Here is a 24,251-nt window from a genome sequence, read left to right as displayed (position 1 = left end):
GAATGGAGATTTTGCAATATTCTTCCCCTTGCCACACCCACAGAACTGGTAGGGGGAAAAAATTGGATTTCACCCCTGCATATTATGTCCTTTCTAAGCAAGAAGGGTAACATAAGTAATAATGCAATTGTTGGAACAAATGTCCATCTGGGTTCAGTTCCAAGTGGGGAGAGAGACACTGGAAACATGGCTGTTTGGAAAAATGGTTTTTAATGGTGGGCAGGACCATATGGTTTGAGATCCTGGGCAAAATGGCACACGGGTGTGTGAGAGACCGATTTATATCCTCTGTTGGGCTTTGAATTTGAGCTTGCATTCTGAATGGTCGTCAGACTCCCATTGGGCCATGCATGGGTAACTTTAGGTTGTCTTTTTAAGTCCCGGGCTTGGTTGACTCTTGCTGGGTGATGATGTAATGAAAGGGTTTTGGGCAATTCCTACTATGGCTCTGCCTGAAGGAGGTAGATCTTTGTTATGTAGAATGGACTGGCTCAGGCCTTAATGGCCCTTTTGACAGAAGTGGGTGGGTGGGCTGAGTTTCTGCCTCCCTTTTAGGGGAAATATTTTAATATTTTTCATTCACCTAGGAGAAGGGTGGGTGCTAACTTCCTATTCCTGCATTGCTTTATTTTCCACAGCTGAGCTTTCAGTACCTCAGAGAGCCACCAGGGTGTGTTGTGGGGTCTCCAACTTTGTTCCCTTTAAGACTTGTGGACTTCAACTCCCAGAGTCCCTCAGCCAGCAAAGCTGGCTGAGGAACTCTGGGAGTTGAAGTCCACAAGTCTTAAAGGGACCAAGGTTGGAGACCCCCCTGCTCCACGACACTACCAAAAAATCCATTACTTTTGAGCTGTGGAGCCTGCAATACAATACCCATGTTGTACTGCCCCGTTGGCCCATTGGATGGGGAAAATAGGGCAATACATTGAAATTATTATTTCAATGTATTGCAAATTATATTATTTCAGAATATACTGAAACCCCCCCCCCATGGTTCCGTTCACACATTACAGGGTCCAAAGAAGAAGAAAATGCCAATATATCCTATTTATCTTAAGAAAGGGGAGGTTGTGTTTATGACACATCCGCCCCTGGTGGCTCATGGGTGTAACTGCAGGTTCAATGGGGAATCTGAGGCAAACGCCTATTTATTATTTATTAATGTTTGTGGGCAAAACAGGATGAAAGAATGTTATGTACGTTCATCGACTTGAGTTATTTATTGGGAAAAAAATAGTAATAAAATTGAGATAAAAATCGAAGTGATTGGCCGCCTCAGTGTTTGGGTTTTTTAATGAGGAAAATAGGGAAAAAAGGCATCGAGCGCTTGGTACGTTCTGCCCCTGGTGGCTGAGGGAGGTACTGCAGAGGCCCAACGACGCCAACAGGGCAGAAGTATGGCATCCATAAAGCATCATTGGTCCGTTGGGAAAACGCCCATCTATCTTGGAGGACCAGCTGCTCTCTATGATCCACGACTTCCTCCCCGAGTTCTAAGTAGGTTTTTCCAAACTGCCGGGGCGTGGCCAGGAAAGGAAGAGGGCGTGGCCTCGCACGGGAAGCGCTGACGCTACGAAAACGAAAGTGAAAGCGTCCTTAGTCCCCCGACGCCGCTATGAAATCCGGCTGGGCGGCTCGGAAGCGGCGGCCGCGGGCCGAAGAGGGCGACGCGGCCGCCAAGAAGGTCTGCGGGCCCGGCGCCGGGTGGGTAGCCCCTTCGCCCAGTCCTTAGGCCTCTGAATTGGCCGGAGCCTTCGACCCAGTACGCCTGCCCACGGGCCTCGGCGTTGCCAGGGGATACGGGGAGCTGAGTGGGGAATTCTGGGAGTTGAAGTCCACACATTTTCACGTTACCAGGGATGGAAACATAGTTCTAGTAGAAGAAAGAAACGTCAGAGTATCTGGACAATGACAACCTGCAGATCTCCAAATCTAATCAACCCCTTAATAATCATAGATTACGATTAATAGATTGTAATATAATCATAGATTATAATTAATTCCCACAACACTGTCAAACTATTTACTAAGAACTGTATTACTAATTATTATTATTCTCATCCTTCCTATTACCTATCTCCTCCCACTTATAACTATAACCATGTTGCTTGTATTTTTACGATTTATATCAGGGGTCTCCAACCTTGGCAACTTTAAGACTTGTGGACTTAAACTCGGCTGAGGAACTCTGGGATTTGAAGTCCACAAGTCTTAAAGTTGCCAAGGTTGGAGACCCCTGATTTATATTGTTCTGTTTGTTCCCTAGTACGATTCGATTGATTAGTAACCTATGACCGTCACTAAGTGTTGTATCTTATGATTCTTGATGTATTTTTTTCCTTTTATGTACACTGAGAGCTTATGCACCCAAGACAAATTCCTTGTGTGTCCAATCACACTTGGCCAATAAAGAATTCTATTCTATTCTGTTATTGAAGGAAGCGCAGTTGTTTGACTGTGCAAAAGATATTAAGGAAAAATTAAGCAAGCTCGAACGTTATTTTGTAAACAATAGATACTTTTCTAGGTGTTAAGACCTACAAAAACCTTATTTGGTCTTACGTTTTCATAAAAAGCCCATGAACATGAAGGTCTATGGAGATTCTCCGTCATCCAGGTCATGGGTTGTCCCCAAAGTGCTTTTTCAAGAGGCAACTGGACTTTCTGGTTTTTCTCTGAAAATGTTTCGCTTCTCATCCAAGAAGCTTCTTCAGCTCTGACTGGATGGTGGGGAATGGAAGGATTTGTATTCCTTGCAGACAGCTGGTCATTTGCATTCTTTTAGTGGGTCACCTGGAGGTTTATCTGTTACCTGAGTGGTACAGATGGGTTTGGAGCCTTCTTGGAACTGTTGAAAGAACAATGTTGTAGATTGGAGATAGATGGTGTTGTATTTCCCCCTCCCCTCTGTTGAGAGAGGGGTGTTCAATTTTGACATAGATGGCCTCTTAGACCTCTCTTCCAAACCTGCTCTTTGTCCATAATGACTTGCTAAAAGGATGCAAATGACCTGCTTTCTGCAAAGAGTATAAATCCTTCCATTCTCCATCATCCAGTCACAGCTGAAGAAGCTTCTTGGATGAGGCGCTTCAAAAAAAAAACCCAGAAAGTTCAGTTGCCTCATGAACATGAAGGTTTCTCTCGAAAGGATATTTTTAACCGCTATGGATTGTGTATAAAGTAGCAAATCTAATTTGCCAAGGTGTAAAATATTTGTAGATCAAGGTAGGGTTGTTTTCTCAGTGTTTCAAATTTTGCTTGTCTTCTGCAGGGGTTTTCAGGCCTGATCATGAGAAAGAGAAGTGGCCATGGTGGCGAATATAGAATAGAATAGAATAGAATAGAATAGAATTTTTATTGGCCAAGTGTGATTGGACACACAAGGAATTTGTCTTGGTGCAGATGCTCTCAGTGTACATAAAAGAAAAGATACGTTCATCAAGGTACAACATTTACAACACAATTGATGTTGTGATATTTGTAGCTTCAGTATAGGATGAGGGTGAAGGTTCGTTCTCCGAGCTTCTGGCATAGAATTAGTTTTATCATTTGTATTTTAAATGGGATTTTATGATTTTATGTATTTTAATTATGGGCCAAATTTAATAAGTTTTATATTACTGTTTTTATTCGTATTGTACCTATTTATTGTTGATTTTATTTGGCTGTGAACCGCCCTGAGTCCTTCGGGAGAAGGGCGGTATACAAATTAAATTATTATTATTATTATTATTATTATTATTATTATTATTATTATTATTATTATTATTATTATTATTATTATTATTATTATTATTATTATTATTATTCTGGGTTGGTTTCCAAACATTTCGTTACCAGGCTAGGTAACATCTTCAGCGGAGTTTAGGGGAGTTTATAAACAGAAGGATATACAACGACATCCCCTAAACTCCGCTGAAGATATTACCTAGTCTGGTAATGAAACGTTCAGAAACCAACCCACAAGCTCAGATAATGAACTTTCATCCCCCAAGAGAAGTAGACCTAGAGAACACCAAGAACCAAACAGATGTAATTTGTGGTTATTTCAAATTTGTAAAGAAACTTGGGACATTTTTTAAAAAAGTGGGTGTCATTATATACCCTTCCCCCTTTATTTCTGTCCTATGGACTTCTCTTTTCTCCACCCTAATAAAATAAAAGTTTGGTATCTAAAGACTACTAGGGAGTTCAGTGCAGCACTCAACTTATATATATATTAAAATCGACTTTCTTTCTGGGCACGTACAGCTTTTTGGTACGCATTAGTTACTTATGGATTTGACCTTCCTTTTTCTTTCCCGGTGACTTTTTTCAGGATGGTCAATTTTTGTCCACAATGTGGACAGAAAGTCGAGGAAATGTTTCACTTCTGTCCGGCTTGCGGAGGGCGGCTTCCGGTTCAAGAAGACGAGCCAATGCAGATCACTCCCTCTCCTTCTCTGAAAGGTGTGTGAAACTCATGAACACATGGTTTGCTGAAGGCTGAGAAATCTCGCTGGCCTGGAAATCAGCTAAGAGGAGGTCATTTCCCCTCCTCTGGAGATGCTTATCGTGACATCATGGCACAAATCACTTAATACAAATTAGTCCTCAACTTACAACCACAATTGAGCCCAGAATTTCCGTTGCTAAACAAAATAGTTGTTAACTGAGTCGTGTCCCATTTTACGACCTTTTTTGTCACGGTTGTTAAGCGAATCGTTGCAGCTAAGTGAATCCTGCGGTTGTTAAACAAATCTGGCTACCCCCATTGACTTTACTTGTCGGAATCCAGCTGGAAAAGTCACAGATGGTGATCACATGACGCCAGTTGCCACGCCTCCAAATTTGGAGGCCATGGAGATACCGCTGTCATTGTGTGAAAACCGATCGTAAGTCACTATTTTCTTGTAATTGTGACTAGTAATGGTCAATCAATGAATGTCGAATTGTAACTTTGTACGGTCACTAAATGAATGCTTGTAAGCTGAGGACTACCTGTACCCTTCTTTGCGGGATAAAATCACGATATATGCGGTGTCCTTGTGGCTTTTTATTTATTTATTTATTTACATTTATATCCCGCCCTTCTCCGAAGACTCAGGGCGGCTTACAGTGTATAAGGCAATAGTCTTCATCCTATTTGTATATTTTTACAAAGTCAACTTATTGCCCCCCCAACAATCTGGGTCCTCATTTTACCTACCTTATAAAGGATGGAAGGCTGAGTCAACCTTGGGCCGGGCTTGAACCTGCAGTAATTGCAGGCTGCTGTGTTTTAATAACAGGCTTCTACAGCCTGAGCTACCACGGCTTGTAAGGGATGCTGGTTCAGTTGATGGCCAAAGAGCCCATTTCTGGTTCATTTACTCGGCGAAGGGCCAATCAATAACGCAGGGTTGAGCAAAGCAATAGCAATAGCACTTAGACTTATATGCCACTTCACAGTGCTTTGCAACCCTCTTTAAGCAGTTTACAGAGTCAGCCTCTTGCCTGCAACAATCTGGGTCCTCATTTTACCGACCTTGGAAGGATGGAAGGCTAAGTCAAGCTTGAGCCTGGTGAGATTCGAACTGCAGCTGAAGTAGCCTGCAGTACTGCACTCTAACTACTGTGCCACCTTGGCTGGACATTTGCCCCTTTATTTCTGGTCAGAAGCAAAGGGTCTCTCCATTAGCAAACAAAGGAGCCGGGAAGAGCACTGAGCAGGATTGGCATACTATTTTCACACCCCGGAGTACAGGAAATTCAAACCAGCAGTACAACGATTGGTTACAAACTTCTTATCATTAAAATAGAACGTGTACAAGTTGTGCTGTTCAAGTGTTCTTAGCATGATCTATAGCAGAGGTCTCCAACCTTGGCAACTTTAAGACTTGTGGACTTCAACTTCAGCTTTGCTGGCTGAGGAATTCTGGGAGTTGAAGTCCACAAGTCTTAAAGTTGCCAAGGTTGGAGACCCCTGATCTACAGCACCTAGGCCCCTGCTTGCCTCAATCCAAGCTGCAACAAGCTTCTAGGTACTGTTTTAACCGCTGTGCATCTAATTATAGTTTCTCTGTAGGGTCTGCTTTTCTTATCAGAATAACAGAGTTGGAAGGGACCCTTCTAGTACAACTCCTTGTTCAAGCAGGAAACCCTACCTATACCATTTCTGATAAATGGTTGTCCAGTCTCTTCTTAAAAACCTCCAGTATTGGAGCACCCACAACTTCTGAATGCAAGCGGCTCCACTGATTAATTGCTCTCACTGTCAGGGCCTTACTCCCAGCTTGCTTCTCTCCTTGATTAGTTTCCATCCATTGTTTTCGGTCCTGCCCTTAGGTGCTTTGGAGAATAGGTTGACCCCCCCCCCTCTTCTTTGCAGCAGCCCCTCAAATATTAGAAAACTCCTATTGTGTCACCCCTAATCCTTCTCTTCATTAAACTAGACTTACCTAATTCCTGCAACCGTTCTTCATGTATTTTAGCCTCCAGCCCTCTAATCATCTTTATTGCTCTTTTCTGCACTCTTTCCAGAATTTACTACCCTAATCAACAAAGATGATGAGGGGACTGGAGGCTAAAACATATGAAGAACAGTTACAGGAACTGGGCCTGGCTAGTCTAATAAAGAGGTGGACCAAGAGAGACATGATAGCAATGTTACAATATTTGAAAGGCTGCCACAGAGAGGAAGGGGGTGGATCTATTTTTCAAAGCACCCGAAAGCCAGAGAAGGAATAATGGATGGAAACTGAACAAGGAGAGATTCAACCTAGAAATAAGGAGAAATTTTCTAACAGTGAGAGCAATCAACCCATGGAACAGAAGTTGCCTTCGGAAGTTGTGGGAGTTTCATCCCTGGAAGCTTTCAAGAAGAGACTGGGCTGCCATCTGTCAGAACTGGTGTAGGGTCTCTTGCTTGGGCGGGGGGTTGGACTAGATGACCTACAAGGTCCCTTCCAACTCTGTTAATCTGTCCCATTCTGTACCCATAGCTGCTCAAGCAGGCTGCATTTCTCTGGTTTGGGTGAACTTAGCGGGGCTAAGAACATTTTGGCTGCTCCAACAGCATCTTCTCCTATTCTCGCTCAGAATTAAACCAGGGCATCCAGGTTGAGCTGCCGCCACTGCCTGACAAGAAAAAGGTGCAGATCGTTTTTCCGAAAAAGGAAATGTCTTCGACCTCTTTTAAAGTTTCTCCCCAGAGCTCAACGACATCCATTTCTCCAAAGGCAAAAGGTAAGGATTTATGGAGGTGGTCAGGGTTAGCGATGCTAATTAGATGCACGTGATCTGTCCAAGCTAATAGCGATGGCTGGATTGCAAACGCTAAGGTTAAAAGCTTATTTATTTAGGTTATGCAGAGCTTCTCAAACTCGGCAACTTGAAGAGGCGTAGACTTCAACTCCCAGAATTCCCCAGCCAACATGGGGAATTCTGGGATTTGAAATCTACACATCTTCAAGTTGCCAAAATGGAGGCACACTAATGACTTTCATAGCCTGCACTTATTACAGGGGTTCCCAACCATGGGGGTGCGAGACGATATTCCAGGAGGTGCGAAAACTGGGGTTTAGAAATTTTAAAATGATAGTGTATATGTATAATCATATGCACATAATTTATTTTTTAAGGGGTAAGAGAATATATCGGAAGTGCTCTAGGGGTACGGGGTATAGAAAAGGTTGGGAGCCCCTAACTTAATAGTATCTCATCCCTATCTCAGTTCAAACTATGCTCTGTTTTTAATACAGATAGTCCTCGATTTATAACAACAGTTCATTTTGTGACTGTTCGAAGTTTTAACAGCACTGAAGAAAGTTGCGACCCTTTTTTTTTCCACACTCACATCCGTTGCAATTGGTCACATGAACAAAATTCTGATGCTTGGCAACCTGGTTCATATTTAATGATGGCTGCAGTCTTGTGGGGGTCACACGATCCCCTTTTTCAAGGCCATTTCCGTCCCAACTATTGTGTTAGTTGCCACGTGGCATTCTGCCAATTGGATACTGGTTGTCCTCGATTTACAACAGTTTGTTTAGTGACCATACAACGGCACTTTAAAAGGGGACTTACGACCACTTTTCACACTTAACGACCATTGTAGCATTCCCCATGGTCACGTGATTTATATTCGGATAAGCTTGACAACTGATTCACATTTATGACGGTTGCAGTGTCCTGGCGTCACGTGATCCCCTTTTGCGACCTTCTGGCAAGCAAAGTTAAATGGGGAAACCAGATTCACTTAACAATCTTGTTACTAACTGAACAACTGCAGGGATTCACGTAACCCTTCTGCCAAGAAAAGTCATAAAAATGGGGGGAATGTCTCACTTAGCAACATAAATGTTGGGCTCCATTGTGGTCATAACTCAAGTGGTGCAGTGGCCTAGAGCTGGAGCTCTCGCCTCACAATCAGGAGGCTGTGAGTTCGATCCTAGGTAGCGGCAGATATTTCTCTCTCTGGGCACAGTGAGTAATTATCTGCTGCGAACTCTGCATTGGCAACAGGAAGGGCATCCAGCCAGGAAATACTCAGCTCCATTCAGTTGCCCAGGCTCCACCCCAGTAAGGGATTACAGGGTCATTAAAAGACAAAATTGTGGTCATAACTTCAAGGGCTACCTGTCCTTCTCCCTTCTATCCACCCTTCCGGTGGAGAACATGATGGGTGAGGAAATCCTGGATCTCCTCAAGACCTTTTGGTTGGGTTTTGGCGAATAGAAGCGCATCTGCTCTTGATGCCCAGTCAAAATCAGCATCTCTCCTTATGAAGGAAAGACGGCTTTCCGATCACCCAGGAAGGAAAGATGTCCTTGCGTAAAACCTCTCCCGGAGCGTGAAATCTTGACAGACCTCAACAATAAAGAGTGGATGATTTGGAAGCTTCTGAGCCAGTCGGATCGTGGGCTGATCTATGAAGGTATTCAGGGGGAGCACCCGTTTGTGGGGCGGGGGAGAAAACATGCAGCTTGGTGCTCTATATTTTTCTGAAGGTGAACCTTTCGTGAAAATGATTGTTGTGACCCAGGTCCAAGTAGGTAGTAATAAACTTAGTCCGTGGAAAAACAAACTTTATTCGAACAGCTGGGAATTACTTCATTCCCAGCATCGTTCAACTCAAAACAAATGTCTCCCAACACAAATTCCTCAGTTATCTCGCAAACCTTGGTCCAATTAGGCAAACTGCCAAAGGCCCTTCCTGGCAAATGTCTAGAAGCCACAAAAACTAAGACATAGACGAAGCAGAGGACGCAGCTACAACGTTGTTTTCCGGCAAAGCCCAAACGCCGTTGCTGGTCTTTTAAGCCTTATGGGAGGGGCCAATCGTCTCTTGGCCCTACTCCCGGGTCATCCTTTTTGCTTGAGCTGCTCTTGTCTTCTGGCAGCTCTTCTCATGCGTGCTTTAGGAACAGGCTCCTCCTGTTCCTCTGCCTCACTACTATCAGGCTCTGGAGGCTCTGGAGTCCACACTTCACTGGCCTCACTTCCCGATGGCCCTGGCCTCACCTCAGCCTCATCGCTGTCCGAGTCCGTTGCCAGCTCCGCAGGCTGCTGACGGACCACAGCAATGATAGGATTTCCCTCCCTGAGTTTGGAGTCTTATTAAATCAAGAAAAACCTTAAAATAAATTGAAGGCGTAGGCTGAAATATTGTCAATATTTGCATTTTTCTCGCGGGAAAGGAAGAATCATGAAACTGTTAAGTTCTGTTAGAACCTGGTACCTCTCTTGCATTCCCTACCAATTTGTCATTTGATTTTATTTTCCACAGCAAGGTTAACATCTGAACGCTCACCAAAGCACAAGTACACCCTCAAACTGGTGAGTTCAAATCTCTGGGGTTAAATATAACATAGACTTTTTCCATGTACCAGAACTGGATTTTCAGCTTGCAGAAGATAGGGTTGCTCACATTTGTGCTTATTACTGTCATCGGCCAATCTTTTATACACATCTAAAATTTAAAACGAGAGAAGAAAATTGAGTACCACAGGAAAAGATAAGACAGAGACACCCAAAATGTATTAAAACAGGAGAGATTGTCTTGTAATTTAATTTGTTAAATTCCGGATAATGATGAGTTGAACTGTATATAGCCCAAGAGAGTTAGCCAGACTTAGCCAGGAAAAAGGTACAAATAATTGTAAGGAATTGTGCTATTTCAGTATATTGGATTTTATTGGCCATTTAGGCTGGGAATTCAGCAGTTATACAATACATACAATTCTAATCAAATCTCTCTTAAGATGACATCATAATTCCCTTCTTTCTAAAACTATTCTTTCTAATTATCTATCTTCTATCTGTCTCTCTGTCCAAGAACTTCAGTGCTACCTGCTCTTTCTTTTCTCAGGATGCCAAAGAGGGAAAGCTTTTTAACGAACAGAACTTTCTACAACGAGCTGCCAAGAAAGTCACAGGTAAAAACAAATGTTGGAGGACTCCTGCTCCCCTTTATAAGTGGGCCTTGGGGACGTGAACACAGGACACCATCCTCAAATCTCTCCTGGCCCGCTCTGAAATCTCTAATCTCTTTTTGTTCTGCTTCCAAAGCGAGGCAGTTTGGGGGGTGTCTGTTAGCACAAGCTGTGCTACCTCTCACTTTGGTTGCACTGCCCCATTTGATCTCTCCCTGCAGTGGAGAAATGGAAGAAGCAACATTTAATGCCGTTCCTGGGGATACCTGAATGTGTTGGTTTTGGCGTCCATGAGAATAGCTACAGGTGAGTCCCAGCGATAAGAGAGTTTGATCTCTATCCTTCTCCCGTTTCACACCAATCCTGTGCATCTTCCACTTTTTGGCGCATGACTGAAGCCATTCTTCTGGTTGCCATCCATTGCACAGCCTGTGATTTGAATAGATCCAGGTTGTTCTTCAGCATTCTCATTTTGTATTTAGCGAAAGCTTTTATTTTGCTTTTTAGCAATAGCAATAGCACTTATATAGGGTTTCACAGTGCTTTTACATCCCTCTCTAAGCGGTTTACAGAGTCAGCCTTTTGCCTCCAACAATCTGGTTCCTCATTTTACTCACCTCTGAAGGATGAAAGCTGACTCAACCTTCAGACAGTCAGGATCGAACTGCTGGCAGTTGGCAGAGCTAGCCTGCAGTGCTGCATTCTAACCACCATAGCTCTTACTTTTTGTTCCTGTTACAACACCTGTCTGATTTGCACACTTATAACAAAGACTGAATTTTGTACATATTAGCTCCAGGTGAGAGGAGATTCTTCAAAGTCTCAAAGGATGTCTTGAAAACAAATGACCAGCTAGGGGAAAAAATGGGGAAAAAACAGGAAAACAACATTGGCAATACCGTACAAAGAAAATTTATATAAGATGTTCTACAGCTGGCACCTTCCGCCAGCGACATTGGCAAAAAATGTTTAGAAATTTATCACCAAAGTGTTGGAAATGTAACCACGAATTAGGCACATACTATCATATGTGGTGGTTATGTAAAAAAACACAGGAGTACTTGCGGAAGATTTATTTATGGTTGGTGGAAATAATTGGAGAAGAAATAGAATATAAAGCAGAACTGTTCCTATTGGGAATAATAAGTGGGAAATACAGTAAAGGGGTAACTTACTTAATAATACATATTATAACAGCAGAAAGAATGAGTTTTGCCCAAAATTGGAAAAATAAGGAAACTCCTCTAGAAGATGAAGTGATTAAAAAATTTTTTGACATGTGCAGAAATGGATAGATTAACCTTGGAATTGAAAAATAAAGGTGAGTCAGAATACAACGAGATATGGAACAAATTGTATCAGTAGTTGGAACAGAAAAGAGGGTTGAAAAACAAGAACTGACTAGAATTCATAAAATGGAGAATTAAACTTATGTATGTAACTGTAATAGAATGATAATGGATAAAACAAATGTATAAGTAATATAGATAGAAGAAGGATGTCTTTAGATATTTAAATACTGACTAATTGTATTTAAGTAATAAGGTATATATGATGTTTATCTTTCATTTTAATATGTATGGCAAAAAGAATGCCAGGACGGAAACACCTTGTCCAATGTTTTAATATGTATGTAATAAAACTTTAATAATAAAAAAACCATTTTCTGAGAATCGCTAGGGAGGAGCCTTCTTAACTCTCTTTCTCCCACCAAACTATTTTAGCTTCATGCTCTTTGACCTCAGAAAGGCAGCCCCTCCCACCTGGGAATCCAGGCTACATTCCACCACACTAGCCTCCCTAATTCCTGGTGGTTTTTAACCAGCAGCTGGCCGAGAATAGATGCACACTGTGACGGGTGGCCCAATTCACACATTCAACGCCGTCTCCTTTGATTGGCAGGTTCCTGGTCTTTCCCGAATTGGGTCGATCTCTTCAGTCAATCCTGGACGACAACAAAAACAAGATGACGGAGAAAGCTGTTATGCAGCTTGCAGTCAGGCTGGTATGGGATGCCAGAAAGGCACAGGGTGGGGAAGGAATTTTTCTGACGGGCAGAAGGGATGGCCTTAAAGGACAGGAAGGGCTTTTACTAAGGCAACGATCAGATAAAAGAAACCCGAGTCCAAGGCAGAACGGTAATCTGAGAAAGCATCTCAAACAGGATCCTGCCTAGTTCCAATAAGTATAAAGCGATGGGGAGGCGAATTGAGATTTTCAAGATACTGTTAAAAACGGACTCTGCTGACCCAAAGGTGTTTTTTCAAGAGGCAATTGGACTTCCTTTTGAGTGGTGCGATGGCCTAGAGGTGGAGCTCTCGCCTCAAAATCAGGAGGCTGTGAGTTCGATCCTAGATAGAGGCAGATATTTTTCTCTCTGAGCACGATGAGAATATATCTGCTGAACAAAACTCTGCATTAGCGAAGGGCATCCGGCCAGTAAACACTCAGTTCCATTCAGTTGCCCAGACTCCACCCGACAAGGGATTATGGCAGGGGTGGGCTTCAAAAATTTTAGCAAGGGGTTCTCTGCCTGGTTGCTGGGTGGGCGTGGCCATGGTGGGTGTGGCCTAGCCGGCCTCCTGCACCACGGCGGGAGGGGGCATTTTTGCCCTCCCCAGGCTCTGGAGGCTTTACTTGAGCCTCCAGGAAGGCAAAAACAACCTCCCCAGGCTCCGGAGACCGTCCGGAGGCTAGAAACAGGCCCGTTTCCAGCCTTCCCAAACTTTCGGTAGGCCTGTTTTTCGCCCTCCCCAAGCCTCCACGCATGCCCTGTACTTACCTGCATCCAAAAGAGCCCGCGTGGGGACTCCGGGGAGGGGAGGGGTAGGGTGGGCAGGGCCAGCCAGGAGTGGGATTTGGGGGTTCCTCCGAACTGCACAGAATCTTAGCTAGAGGTTCTCCCGAACCCTTGCGAACCCCCAGCAGCCCATCCCTGGATTATGGGGTTGTTAGAAGAAAGAAGATGAATTGGACTTCTTTCGTTTTTTCCTTGAAGACATTTCGCTTCCCCTCCAAGAAGCTGCTTCAGTTCTTCTTGAGCAAGAAGCTTCTTGGATGAGAAGTGTAATGTCCTCAAGAAAAAAAATAAAGGAAGTCCAGTTGCCTCTTTAAAAAGCACCTTTGGGACAACCTGGATGATGGAGAATCTCTGCTGACGGTGCTGGAGATGGTTGGTTGTGTGAAAGATAAAAGCCTACCCCCACGCCTTTTGTCTTCTTGGCTTTTAGCCTTTACTCAATTCTTAATGTTGATTGTTTCGATATTTCTGTTTTTAATGGCACTTTAACCCACCCAGAGTCACTTTGGCTAGTGAGATCGGCGGCAAACAAATTTAATTAATTAACAAGGCAAAGCTACCTCCTTCTGCCACCCCATTACTTTCCACTGAAGAAGACTGTTCGCACCAGCAGCAGTCCTGGAAAACAGGAATTTGCATTGCTGACACTTCCCGACTGCCTTTCTCTTCGCCTCTAGCTTGATGTCCTGGAGTACCTTCATGAAAACGAATATACTCACGGGGATCTGTCTGCTGAAAACATCTATGTGAATCCGTCTGATCTTACTGTGGTAAGGCAGGGAGCAGGGGGTCTCTAGGACAACTCATCACAGCCAGCTTGTCGCGGGACAGAAGTTACATATTATCGAAGAAACGGTGAAGTGGAATAATTAAAGAAAAGATGTAAAAGGAGGGACAACATGAAATGTGAACGACAAGATCAAAGTAATTTTTAAATAATTAAATGAAATGGTTGAATTGGGCTGCAGCGAGTTTTCCTGTGGCGAATTGGCGGCAGAGAATTGCCCCTGGTGAGCTGGCCCTGGCGCATTTGGCCGCGGTGAGTTAGCCGCGGCAAGTTGGCTATGGCGAGTTGGCCCATTCCAAGGAGCAAGAGGGCTGGAGAACAAGACAGGGCTTCTAAACAGGTTGTACAGGCCTCAAATCCAGAAAAAGTGCTGGCAGAGTCAGCCTTCGGAAGTGAAAATTGCAAAAAATAAATAAAAATGCTAGGAATTTTCCTCTCCGGAGGAAAGAAACACTTAACGACTGTAATGGGGAAAGCTTGGATTATGGTTATTGAGAAAAGCGGTCACACGGGCGCCTCACTTAAAAACCACAGTCCGGGGGCTCAGTTGTGGTCCTAACTTGACCTGTAGAGGACTTTGAAGAAAAGCTACCGTTCAAAAGCAGCTTCGCTCAAAAGACGGGAGAGGGTGAGGAGGAAACTCAAGACTGGCCCAGCTTGAGTCTTTTTGGCACGAGGGATGGAGAAAGACCGTCGAGCTTTTTAAGACTCCGTTGTTACCATTTTAACAGTAGAGCGTTAACATTCGTTTGTGGTGTCTGCTTGCTCACTTAACAACGGCCTCACAGCAACAGAAATTTGGGGCTCGGTTGTGGTCGTAAGTCGTACCTGTAGCATTTTTGAGGATCTTCTGCTCTTCTTCATGCTCCTCCTCCAGGTTACTTTAGCAGATTTCAGCTTCGCCTTTCGATACAGCCCTGGGGGGAAACACGTGCCTCAGCGGGACTGCAGTCGGACCCCTCACGAAGGCACCTTGGAATTCATCAGTCTGGACAGCCACAGGGGAGCTGGTGAGAACCAATTGCAAACACAGGCCTAGATTTGCCCACGTCACCTCTCTTGGGGGGATGTGACGACCCAGAGCGTGGCGCAAAGGCAACACAGCCAGAGAATAATTATGAGTCCCTTTATTAGTTCCAACATTCCTTTGCCTCGCACACCCCGACACCTGCCTTGAAGCTCTGTTATTGCCTGCAGAGGCCTTTCCTGAAGGGCCTCTGACGGTGAAAATGAGGCTGGGGGGCACCACACGCATCAATCCGGAGGCCATTTCTCGGTTGCAGAGGCTGTTCCTGACAGCAAAACGGGGGTGACTCGTGCAGGCGGTGACAAGCGGCTGCAGAAGAAGTGGGCCGGCAGCGGACTCCTGCTGGGTGGGGCTGTGGGTGCCACCGCCGCTAGGGGAGTCAGTGGAAGACACCCCCCCCCCCGAAAATAAGACCTGGTCTTATTTTCGGGGAAACACGGTACCTGGCCCACCAAAGTGGGGAAGCAGGTTTGTTATGTGCCCCTTCTCCTAAGGAGGTCCCTCTATTAAGACCAAGAAGAAGGGCCTTCTTGGTGGTGGCTCTTAAGGCAACAAACACAACTTAAGGCAGCAAACACATCCAGCATACCTTCCTCCTCCTAATTTTCCCACAACAACCTTGTTAGTTGAGTTGGGATGAGAGAGAGTGCCTGTCTCAAAGTCACCCAGCCAGCTTTCATGGCTAAGGCGGGACTTGAACTCACATTCCCCTGGGTGCCTGGCCCAAGGCCACTCAGCTGGCTTTCATGGCTAAGGCAGGACTAGAACTCCCAAGATCCTGCTGATTAGGCCAAAGTCGCCCAGACAGCTTTAATGCCTAAAGCAAGACTAGAACTCACAGTCTCCTTGTCATTGGCCCAAAGGCACCCAGCTGGCTTTCATGGCTAAGGCGGGACTCGAACTCACTGCGTCCCCCTTTCTAGCCTGGTGCCTTCACCACTGTTAAAAATGGAAGCTTGCTGGTGACCGACAGTGCTCCATCCCATCTTCCTTTGCATGGGGTGGGAACTATGGAAGTCTGCTTCCGGGATTTCTTAACGGAGATCTGCTCCTTTGTTCCTTAAACAGCTCCGTCCCGTCGAAGTGACCTTGAATCCTTGGGTTACTGCCTGGTGAAATGGCTCTGCGGTGCCCTGCCTTGGTCTGCAGAGCTGACAGATCCCTGCGATGTGACAGAGGAAAAAGAGAGGTGCGTGCGCACTTGGAACTTTGGGCAAATGCTTGCTGTTGGGGGGGCGGGAAAGAAAAGGGATATTTTGGCTACCACCAGCCAAGGCTGCGGTGGCTACTGAGCGTTGATAATGGGAGCCTGTTTTTTCTTCATCCTGGTCCCACGCTTCCCTGTCTTTCACCCTAGAGAGGCAAAAAATCCCAATAGTAGACGAGAATGTCTATAAATCCATGATGGCGAACTTACGGCACGTGTGCCGGAAGTGGCACGCGAAGCCATGTCGCCTGGCACCCGCGGCCTTGCCGGTTTATCTTCCGGGTTTCTGGCTCAACATGCGCGCGTGATGATCAGCTGTCCTTCGTGCGTGCGGAAGTGCTGAAGACCAGTGTGCGCACGTGCGCTGGCCAGCTGATCGTCGCACTCATTTGTATGCCAGAACCCAAAAGTTCCGCTTTTCCAGAGCGTGATCCCTTTGTGTGCGCGGCAGTGCTGAAAACCGGTGTGCGCATACGTGCCTGCCAGCTGATCATCAGGTGCGCATGCGTGCTAGAACCCAGAAATTTTCCAGAGCGCAGTTCTGACGAGCGCCCACGCATCCACGCAAGGTTTCTGTGCTACCTTTTCGGCACTTGCTGTCGAAAAGGTTCACTATCACTGCTGTAGATCAAGAATTAAATTGTAGAGTCCTTGGTACTCTCTGAGCTTGGTTGTTTCTTCACAGATGTTTCATTAACCCAACTAGGTAACGTCATCAGTGCTAGAAGGAATGGGATTTGCTCTTGGTTTACATATAGTAATTTGCCCTGTCGGTGTTAGTGGAGCTGTTGTTTTCTCCTTGGTCGCTTCTTGGTTAGGCTGTTGTTTCCTGCTTGAGTTCCAATAGTACAGAGGATCTGTAGCTCAGGGTTGAACCGTAAAATCCTTGATGTTCCCGGAGTTTGTTTGTTTGCTTGCAAATGTTTTATTATCCAACAACACAAATGCTAGAAGTCTGTTTATACACAAAAGCAACTAAACAGAAAGCAGCAGGCTAACCAAAGAGAAAACAAGAATCCCACAAACATCTACTGGGCAGGCTATTGTAAACAGGTAGTCCTCCACTTATGACCACAATGGAGCCCAAAATTTCTGTTGTTAAATAAGACATTTGTTAAGCCGAATTTTACGACTTTCCTCGCCCCAATTGTTAAGTGAATCACTGCAGTTGATTAGTCCAGGGGTCTCCAACCTTGGCAACTTTAAGCCTGGGGAATTCTGGGAGTTGAAGTCCTCCAGGCTTAAAGTTGCCAAGGTTGGAGACCCCTGGATTAGTTAGTAACTCAGTTGTTAAGTGAATCTTCTTTCCTCCTTGACTTTCCTCGTCAGAAGGTCACAAAAGTGGATCGCATGACTTTGGGACACAGCAACGGTCAAAAATAGGAACCAGTTGCTAAGCACCTGAATTTTGATCCCCTGATTATGGGGGTGCTGCAAAGGCCTTCGCTGTGAGAAACGGTCATAAGTCACTTTTTTCTGTGCCGTTGCATCTCTGACCTGTCACTAAACGAACCTCCGGAGGCTGGGGAGGCTGTTTTCACCCTCCCGGAAGCCCGAGAAAAACCTCTGGAGCCCGGGGAGGGCAAAAAGCCTCCCTCCCCGCTATGGTGCAGGTGGCCGATTAGGCCACGCCCACCATTGCCACACCCACCCAGCAACCGGGCAGCCCACCCCTGGGCAGAACCGTTACCGAGGACAGTCGTAGGAACCCAGGATGCTGCAAAGGGCAATAAAAACAGTGAATGTGGTATTGTCAATGCACAATTGTCAACTCAGCTGTACTTCTTCTGTTTAAGAGATTCATTTTGATTGTCATTGCTTCTTGTAGGTGCAAAGCGGATATTATCAAAAGTTCAAGACTGTCCTCTGGTTGGGGAACCTTACCAGGTAAAGGCAGGTTGACTTGTTCTCATCTTAATATTCTAATTTTTACTTGAGGGTTTTACTTCTTAAGAGGGTTACTTGGCGCACTGGTTAGAGAACTGCAGGCTACTTCTGCTGACTGTGGCTGCCTGCAATTTGGCAGTTCGATTCTCACCAGGCTCAAGGTTGACTCAGCCTTCCATCCTTCTGAGGTTGGTAAAATGAGGACCCAGATTGTTGGGGGCAAGAGGCTGACTCTAAACCACTTAGAGAGGGCAGTAAAAGCACTGTGGAGCAGTATATAAGTGCTATTGCTCTTCCTTTTCCCCTTCCTTCCTTCTTTCCTTCCTTCCTTCCTTCCTTCCATCCATCCATCCATCCATGGTGCACAGTGGTTAGAATGCAGTATTGCAGGCTAATTCTGCCCATTGCCAGCCGTTCGATCCTGACCAGCTCAAGGTTGACTCATCCTTCCATCCTTCCAAGGTCGGTAAAATGAGGACCCAGATTGTTCACACCGGACCCAGCGCAACATGTAACATGTTCACACTGGTGCAATAGGACTGGGTGTTTTGTTCATAGGATTTATTGGATTAGGGATTTTCTGTCTTCACTGTGAGTTGTATTGTGTTGGGGGGAAGTGTGCACTGAGGGAGCTCCACCAATCTCATTGTACTGACAATAAAGATTTGAATTCAAGGTATGGCTTCCAAAGCTGACACCCAGTTGAAAAAAGGGCCGGAATAGCTCAGGCTGTTACAGCCTGTTATTAGAACACAGTAGCCTGCAATTACTGCAGGTTCAAGCCCGGCCCAAGGTTGACTCAGCCTTCCATCCTTTATAAGGTAGGTAAAATGAGGACCCAGATTGTTGGGGGGGCAATAAGTTGACTTTGTAAAAATATACAAATAGAATGAGACTATTGCCTTACACACTGTCAGCCCTGAGTCTTCGGAGAAGGGCGGGATATAAATGTAAACAAAACAAAAAAAAGCTGCAGAATTTGCAGTTAGGAGTTCTGTCATATTCCCACTGTTGCAGCAGGCAGGTTGTTATCCTTGTGCTGCATCTTCTGTGAATGGCACTTTGCTCTTTTTGGCTATTTACATATTTGGGAGACATCCTGATAAATCGTTCTCGTTTCCTATTGTCTAGAAGAGTAAGGCCCGAATGTTCTATAAATACTCAGTGTGATACTGTCTCTTTTTCCTTCTAATACCTGTCATCAGCGTTTTCCTAAAAAACAAACTTTGTTTTAATGGAGCCCACGCCCTGTTCACCAAGAGTTGGTGAATTTCCTTTGATTTCTTTTCCTTTTGATGTGAATCTGGATAGTTGTGGGTTCAAGGCCACTGTCAGCTAGAGAAACCTATTGGGAGACTGAATCAATCCAATCTCAGTCCAGCCTTTTTGTTGTTGGATAAAATCAAGAAAGACTTCCACGTAAACTACCTCAAACTTCTGGATTGATCAACTAAGCAGAATAATTGTACTATAATTTGCAATTTTAATTTTTTTGCCTTGCTTTGCCAGTGCTCTGAGTGAATATTATGCAGAAAGGCAGGTTGAAAATGTTGTGAGATTGGTCTTGGGATTGCTTACAAACTCAAGACCTCTGTTGCTTGAACTTCAGGAGGACCATTGCCAAGCTGGGTCAGAAAAATCAGTAGTTTTTATCTAGTGTTTCCCAATTTGGCAACTTGCTGGCTGGGGAATTCTGGGAGTTGAAATCCACTCATCTGAAAGTTGCCAAGTTGAAAAAAATCATTGATTTAAGCCAGGGGTGAAATGTAAAATTTGTTACTACCAGTTCTGTGGGCGTGACTTGAGGTGTGTGTGTGTGTAATGTGACTGGGTGGGCGTGGCCAACTTTTTTTTTATACTTTTAAAAGCATTTTTTCTACAGCCTCTTCGGCCGAAGAAGTTGTAAAAAATGCTTTTAAAAGGCTCTGACGATCAGGCAACTCAGCTGGGATCGTCAAAGCCTTTTAAAAGCATTTTTACAGCCTCTTCGGTCGAAGAGGTTGTAGAAAAAATGCTTTTAAAAGGCTCTGACGATCCCAGCTGAGCAGCGTGATCATCAGAGGCTTTTTTTTTTACTTTTAAAAGCATTTTTTCGGCTGAAGAAAAAAAATGCTTTTAAAAGTAAAAAAAAACAACCTCTGATGATTGCGCAGCTCGGCTGGGCATGGGGGGGGGGCAGGGATTTTTGCTAACGGTTCTCCAACCACCTGCCGCCATCGCTACCGGATCGGGCAATCCGGTCCAAACCAGGAGCATTTCAGTCCTGATCTAAGCCATAGGTAGTGACAACACAAATATTGCAATTGTTACTTAGAGAGACCAGCTCTTTTCATTATCACCCATGGAGATCGGTTTGATTAACTGATTGATTGATTTTTAAAGAATCCATAAAGAAATACCTGCAACAAGTAATGACTTTGGAATATGAAGAAAAACCAAACTACGAAGAACTGCGAACGTTATTTACGAGCCCTCTTCAGCTGATGAGAGCATCAGCCTATGACTCAGTGGACCTCAGAGTAGCACCCTAGGTGAGTTGTGATTTCATTTCCAGTCCCATCGAAGGAGCATCACGGGCTCTGCTAGGTGGAAGATTGTTTTGTGTCGAGAGTATTACTTAAAAAAAGAAAAAACAAAAAAACCCAAATGAAGACACTTACTTAATCTGGCCATGTCGGAGCTTGGCATAGCTGGAGATATCTGGAAGAGGTAGATAAATTTTGGGGTGGTGTAGAAGATGGATGTGTGGGCAGGTGGATGGATGGATGAATGGATAAGATGAGAGAGATGTAGGTGGGTGGGTGAATGGATGGATGGATGGATAAGATGATAGATACGGATAGACAGACATATAGATAAGATAAAAGATGGAGGTAGGTAGGTACCGTGTTTCCCCGAAAATAAGACTGGATCTTATATTAATTTGCTCCAAAAGACGCATTAGCGTTTATTTTTTGGTTAGGTCTTATTTTGGGGGGAAATACAGTACTAAATGCATCCATCTGGCTGACAATCTTAACTGGGGCTTATATTACGAGCATCCTGAAAAATCATGCTAGGACTTTTTTTCTGTTTGGGTCTTATTTTCAGGGAAGTAAGGTAGGTAGATAGGTAGGTAGGTAGGTAGGTAGATAGATAGATAGATGGATGGATGGATGGATGGATGGATGGATGGATGGATGGATGGATGGAGGTAGGTAGGTAGGTGGAATGGATGATAGCTGGCTGGATGGATAAGATGATATAGACAGACAGACAGACAGACAGATAGAAGGTGGATGTAGGTGGGTGGGTGGATAATGGATGGGTGGGTAGATGGATGGATGGATGGACAATGGACAGAAGAGAGACAGACAGGCTGTCAAGTCATATAGCTTCACCCAGCAGCTTGCTTGCAGAATGGAAGCAGCCAGTTTTCATACACAATTCCCTTAACATGTGAGGAGTGTAACATGTAGTTCGACCCCTAGTGAGGGTAAAGAAGAGCACCAATTCAAGAAGAACACACGCCTCCTTGCCCTTGGGTTGTGAGCAGTGATATTGAAAGCGGTTAAAATTCACCAAGCACAGCTTTTTGAGATCAGAGGCAGCTTATCCTGAGACCTTGACCTGTCTGGATAACAAGGTTTTGCCTTGTGCTGTGATGTGTTTCTGCATGAAAATGGCTCCCAGGGTAGACATATTTAGCGATTACAGTAGTGCTGGCTTATCCTTTCATTAGATATTGTTTTCAGTAGCATAATGGGTCATTATTTAGCAGCTTCTCCCTTCACCCTGACAAACTTGTTTTTGGGTGTGTGTTTCTCTCTCCCCCCTCTTTTTTTTTTTAAAGCTTTCAGAAAGCTGAATATGAAGAGAAATGAAGAACAAGAAGGAAGTCAAGAGTCGAACTCACTGGAATATCTACACATTGGAACTGTTGGCAACATTGATTGTGTGTGTGTTTGCTTTTTATCTCCGATTTTTAATAGAGAGGGAAAGTGGTTTTCTTGGAAGTGTTTGTTAGGATTTTGCTGTGACCTATTGCAAGCTAAAGAGTTATCCAGGGGCATAATTTAATTTAATGCATTCTAGCAAATCTTTCTTTGATAAATGATTACTTGCACATAAATTATAAAGGACCTTTCTTTATCAAGTGTCCAAATATTCAACCTGAACCTTTAAAAAAAAAGGAGGGGAGGGGAGAAGGATTGTAAATATTTTAATTTTGTTTTTAATCTTGCTTTTAGTGTCTTAAAAGTTTGTTTTATTCTACCGCATAAATATTTTATTATTATATCCCTCGCTTGTCAGGCAGAAGGACTGAGAAAAAGTTTTTAATCTTTTAAATCTGTGCTTGGTTGATTTTGTAGTAAAATGTTGTACGGTGAGGTCCAAGTTTGTTTTGTGTGATCTTTGCAATGGCAGAAAAATCCAGCAATGTTGAGCTCCTTTTGTAGGGAACATTTGAGATCAGCTCCTGGTCTTTGTGGGAGATCATTACATTTTCCCCTGCTTTGGTCCATAATTATTATAAATCAATTTATATTAGAACAGATTCTCACCAACAGTTCTATTTATTATAACAGAACTGGTGCCGAGAATCCGATGAAGTTAAAAATAAGACGCTGTTAACATTAACCCACATTTTGGATCAGGTAAAAAATCCAAGTATTAATCTGTAATGTAGGAGCAACTTTCAATTAGAATTGAAATTGGGCCCAGTTGATGAGGAAAATGAAGAAATTAGTTTTGGAGTACCAAACCTTCCCTTCTTTCTGGCTCAGCTGATTCGCATGACACAGCTGATCTCCGTGCCTCCGCTGTTCGCCTTTCTGCCTTAGAAGGTAAGCCGCTGAGCTTCAAATTGCTGTATTTCGAACGTTGCGCATAGGCGCGTTAGGCACATTCACAGAACTGCTGGTTAAACCTATTGCAGCCCACCACTGGCTTCGGTGTATGTTATGACCAAGCAGCGCGCATTCTTACCGATCAGTGGTCACCAACTGGTGGTCCGTGGATCACTGGTGGTCTGCGAGAAAATTTTGGTGGTCCACAGAAAAATTATTTGCATTTTTTATATTGCACTAAATCAGGGGTCCTCAAACTACGGCCCCTGGGACGGATACGTGCAATGAGCATTTCTGTTGCTGCAGAGAGTCTCCCCCTTCGGGGTCTTTTTGTGCGGGTCGGAGGGTGGGGAGAAATTCCGACTCGGGGTCTGCTTCGGCCTCCTGGTGCAGGGCTTTGGGTGAAGGCTGGAAGGAAGTGCTGCTGGTGGCGAAGAGCCAGAGGACCTTGTTCTAGTGAGACTGCCTCATGGTCTGGAACTGGCTGACCATCTCAGCGCACTGAGCCTCCAGGCACCGGTACTTGGCCTTGTACTCCCGCAGGTCTTCCCTCTGCTTGGAAAGCCTATGTTCCTAGTCCTCGGTGAAATGTTTCTGCTGAGCCTCCTTCTCGGTCAGATCCAATTTGAACTGAGCTGTTTTGCCAACTCTTTCTCATGGTGGCTGCTTAGCTCCAGCAACTGCTTCTTATTGGGGCCCTAAGGAGCCTGGTGGGGAGGCGAGGACTGGCTGGGAGGGGAGGGGAAAGTAGAGACTGGTGCAGCGCCCCTCGATGTGAGTTATCAAGTTGACACCCACCCAGTCACATGACCACCTAGCCACGCCCATCCAGCAGGTCATTAGGCAGATTGTATTAGTGGTCCATGGGATTTAAAATTATGAATTTAATGGTCCCTGAGGTCCGAAAGGTTGGTGACCCCTGTTACAGATCACACTTTTTTTCAAAATAAAGACACAAGGTTTCCTGGCATGCATAGATTAACCAATTCGTCAGCCGAAATGTTAACCATAAACAGGAGGATGCAGAAGAGGTGCATTTTGGGGGGGGGGGTTGTTTGTTTTTATTGTGGCCCATAGGGAGACGCCCATCAGAACACAAACCTGTTCAGGTGACCCAAAGACCAGGCCCATCTGCAGACAGACCAGCAGTTACCTTAATGTCTCCAAGGAAGCAGGAAGAGTTGGATGTTAAGTGTTCCTCAGAACCGATCTTGCAGCTTTGTTATCTGTTTGGAGAGCAGCCGTCCCAGATAGGAGGAGGAGGACTCAAAGGAGGAATCAGCCTAGACTCTCTACATAAACACAAGAGGGCTAGGTCTG

The 24,251-nt window shown here is 44.6% G+C and overlaps 1 protein-coding gene across 4 annotated transcripts; it reads left to right on the top strand.

The window, feature by feature from the left end:
* The first annotated feature begins 1,540 nt into the window (after positions 1-1,540).
* Positions 1,541-22,762, top strand: VRK3 (VRK serine/threonine kinase 3). Of its 4 annotated transcripts, XR_009152116.1 has the most exons (15): positions 1,541-1,704; positions 4,319-4,449; positions 7,060-7,206; positions 8,750-8,896; positions 9,749-9,798; positions 10,331-10,397; positions 10,616-10,700; positions 12,297-12,399; positions 13,872-13,964; positions 14,859-14,991; positions 16,077-16,197; positions 18,044-18,102; positions 18,471-18,564; positions 20,485-20,633; positions 21,935-22,073. XR_009152116.1 is itself a non-coding variant. In XM_058157706.1 (14 exons), exons 1-13 carry the CDS (start codon positions 1,616-1,618, stop codon positions 20,631-20,633), a joined length of 1,374 nt encoding a protein of 457 aa, XP_058013689.1. In that variant the 5' UTR covers positions 1,541-1,615; the 3' UTR covers positions 21,935-22,073. The 4 variants fall into 4 exon arrangements, 3 of the variants coding, with proteins under 3 accessions (XP_058013689.1, XP_058013688.1, XP_058013690.1); XM_058157706.1 differs by lacking the exon at positions 18,471-18,564; XM_058157705.1 differs by lacking the exons at positions 18,471-18,564; positions 20,485-20,633 and having other exon boundaries at positions 21,935-22,654.
* Positions 22,763-24,251: the final 1,489 nt, after the last annotated feature.

The sequence above is a fragment of the Ahaetulla prasina genome, chromosome 14, assembly GCF_028640845.1.
Source record: "Ahaetulla prasina isolate Xishuangbanna chromosome 14, ASM2864084v1, whole genome shotgun sequence".
NCBI classification, from domain to species: Eukaryota; Metazoa; Chordata; class Lepidosauria; order Squamata; family Colubridae; genus Ahaetulla; species Ahaetulla prasina.
Note: the sequence above shows the minus strand (reverse complement) of the source record. Positions and strands in the feature narration are given on the sequence as shown.

Excerpts from the sequence above, each read along its gene's own strand:
- VRK3 (XM_058157705.1), top strand. The coding sequence starts at position 1,616 with ATGAAATCCGGCTGGGCGGCTCGGAAGCGGCGGCCGCGGGCCGAAGAG. Across the intron at positions 10,398-10,615 it reads AGCTGCCAAGAAAGTCACAG|TGGAGAAATGGAAGAAGCAA; the intron begins GTAAAAACAAAT and ends CTCTCCCTGCAG. Across the intron at positions 14,992-16,076 it reads GGACAGCCACAGGGGAGCTG|CTCCGTCCCGTCGAAGTGAC; the intron begins GTGAGAACCAAT and ends TTCCTTAAACAG.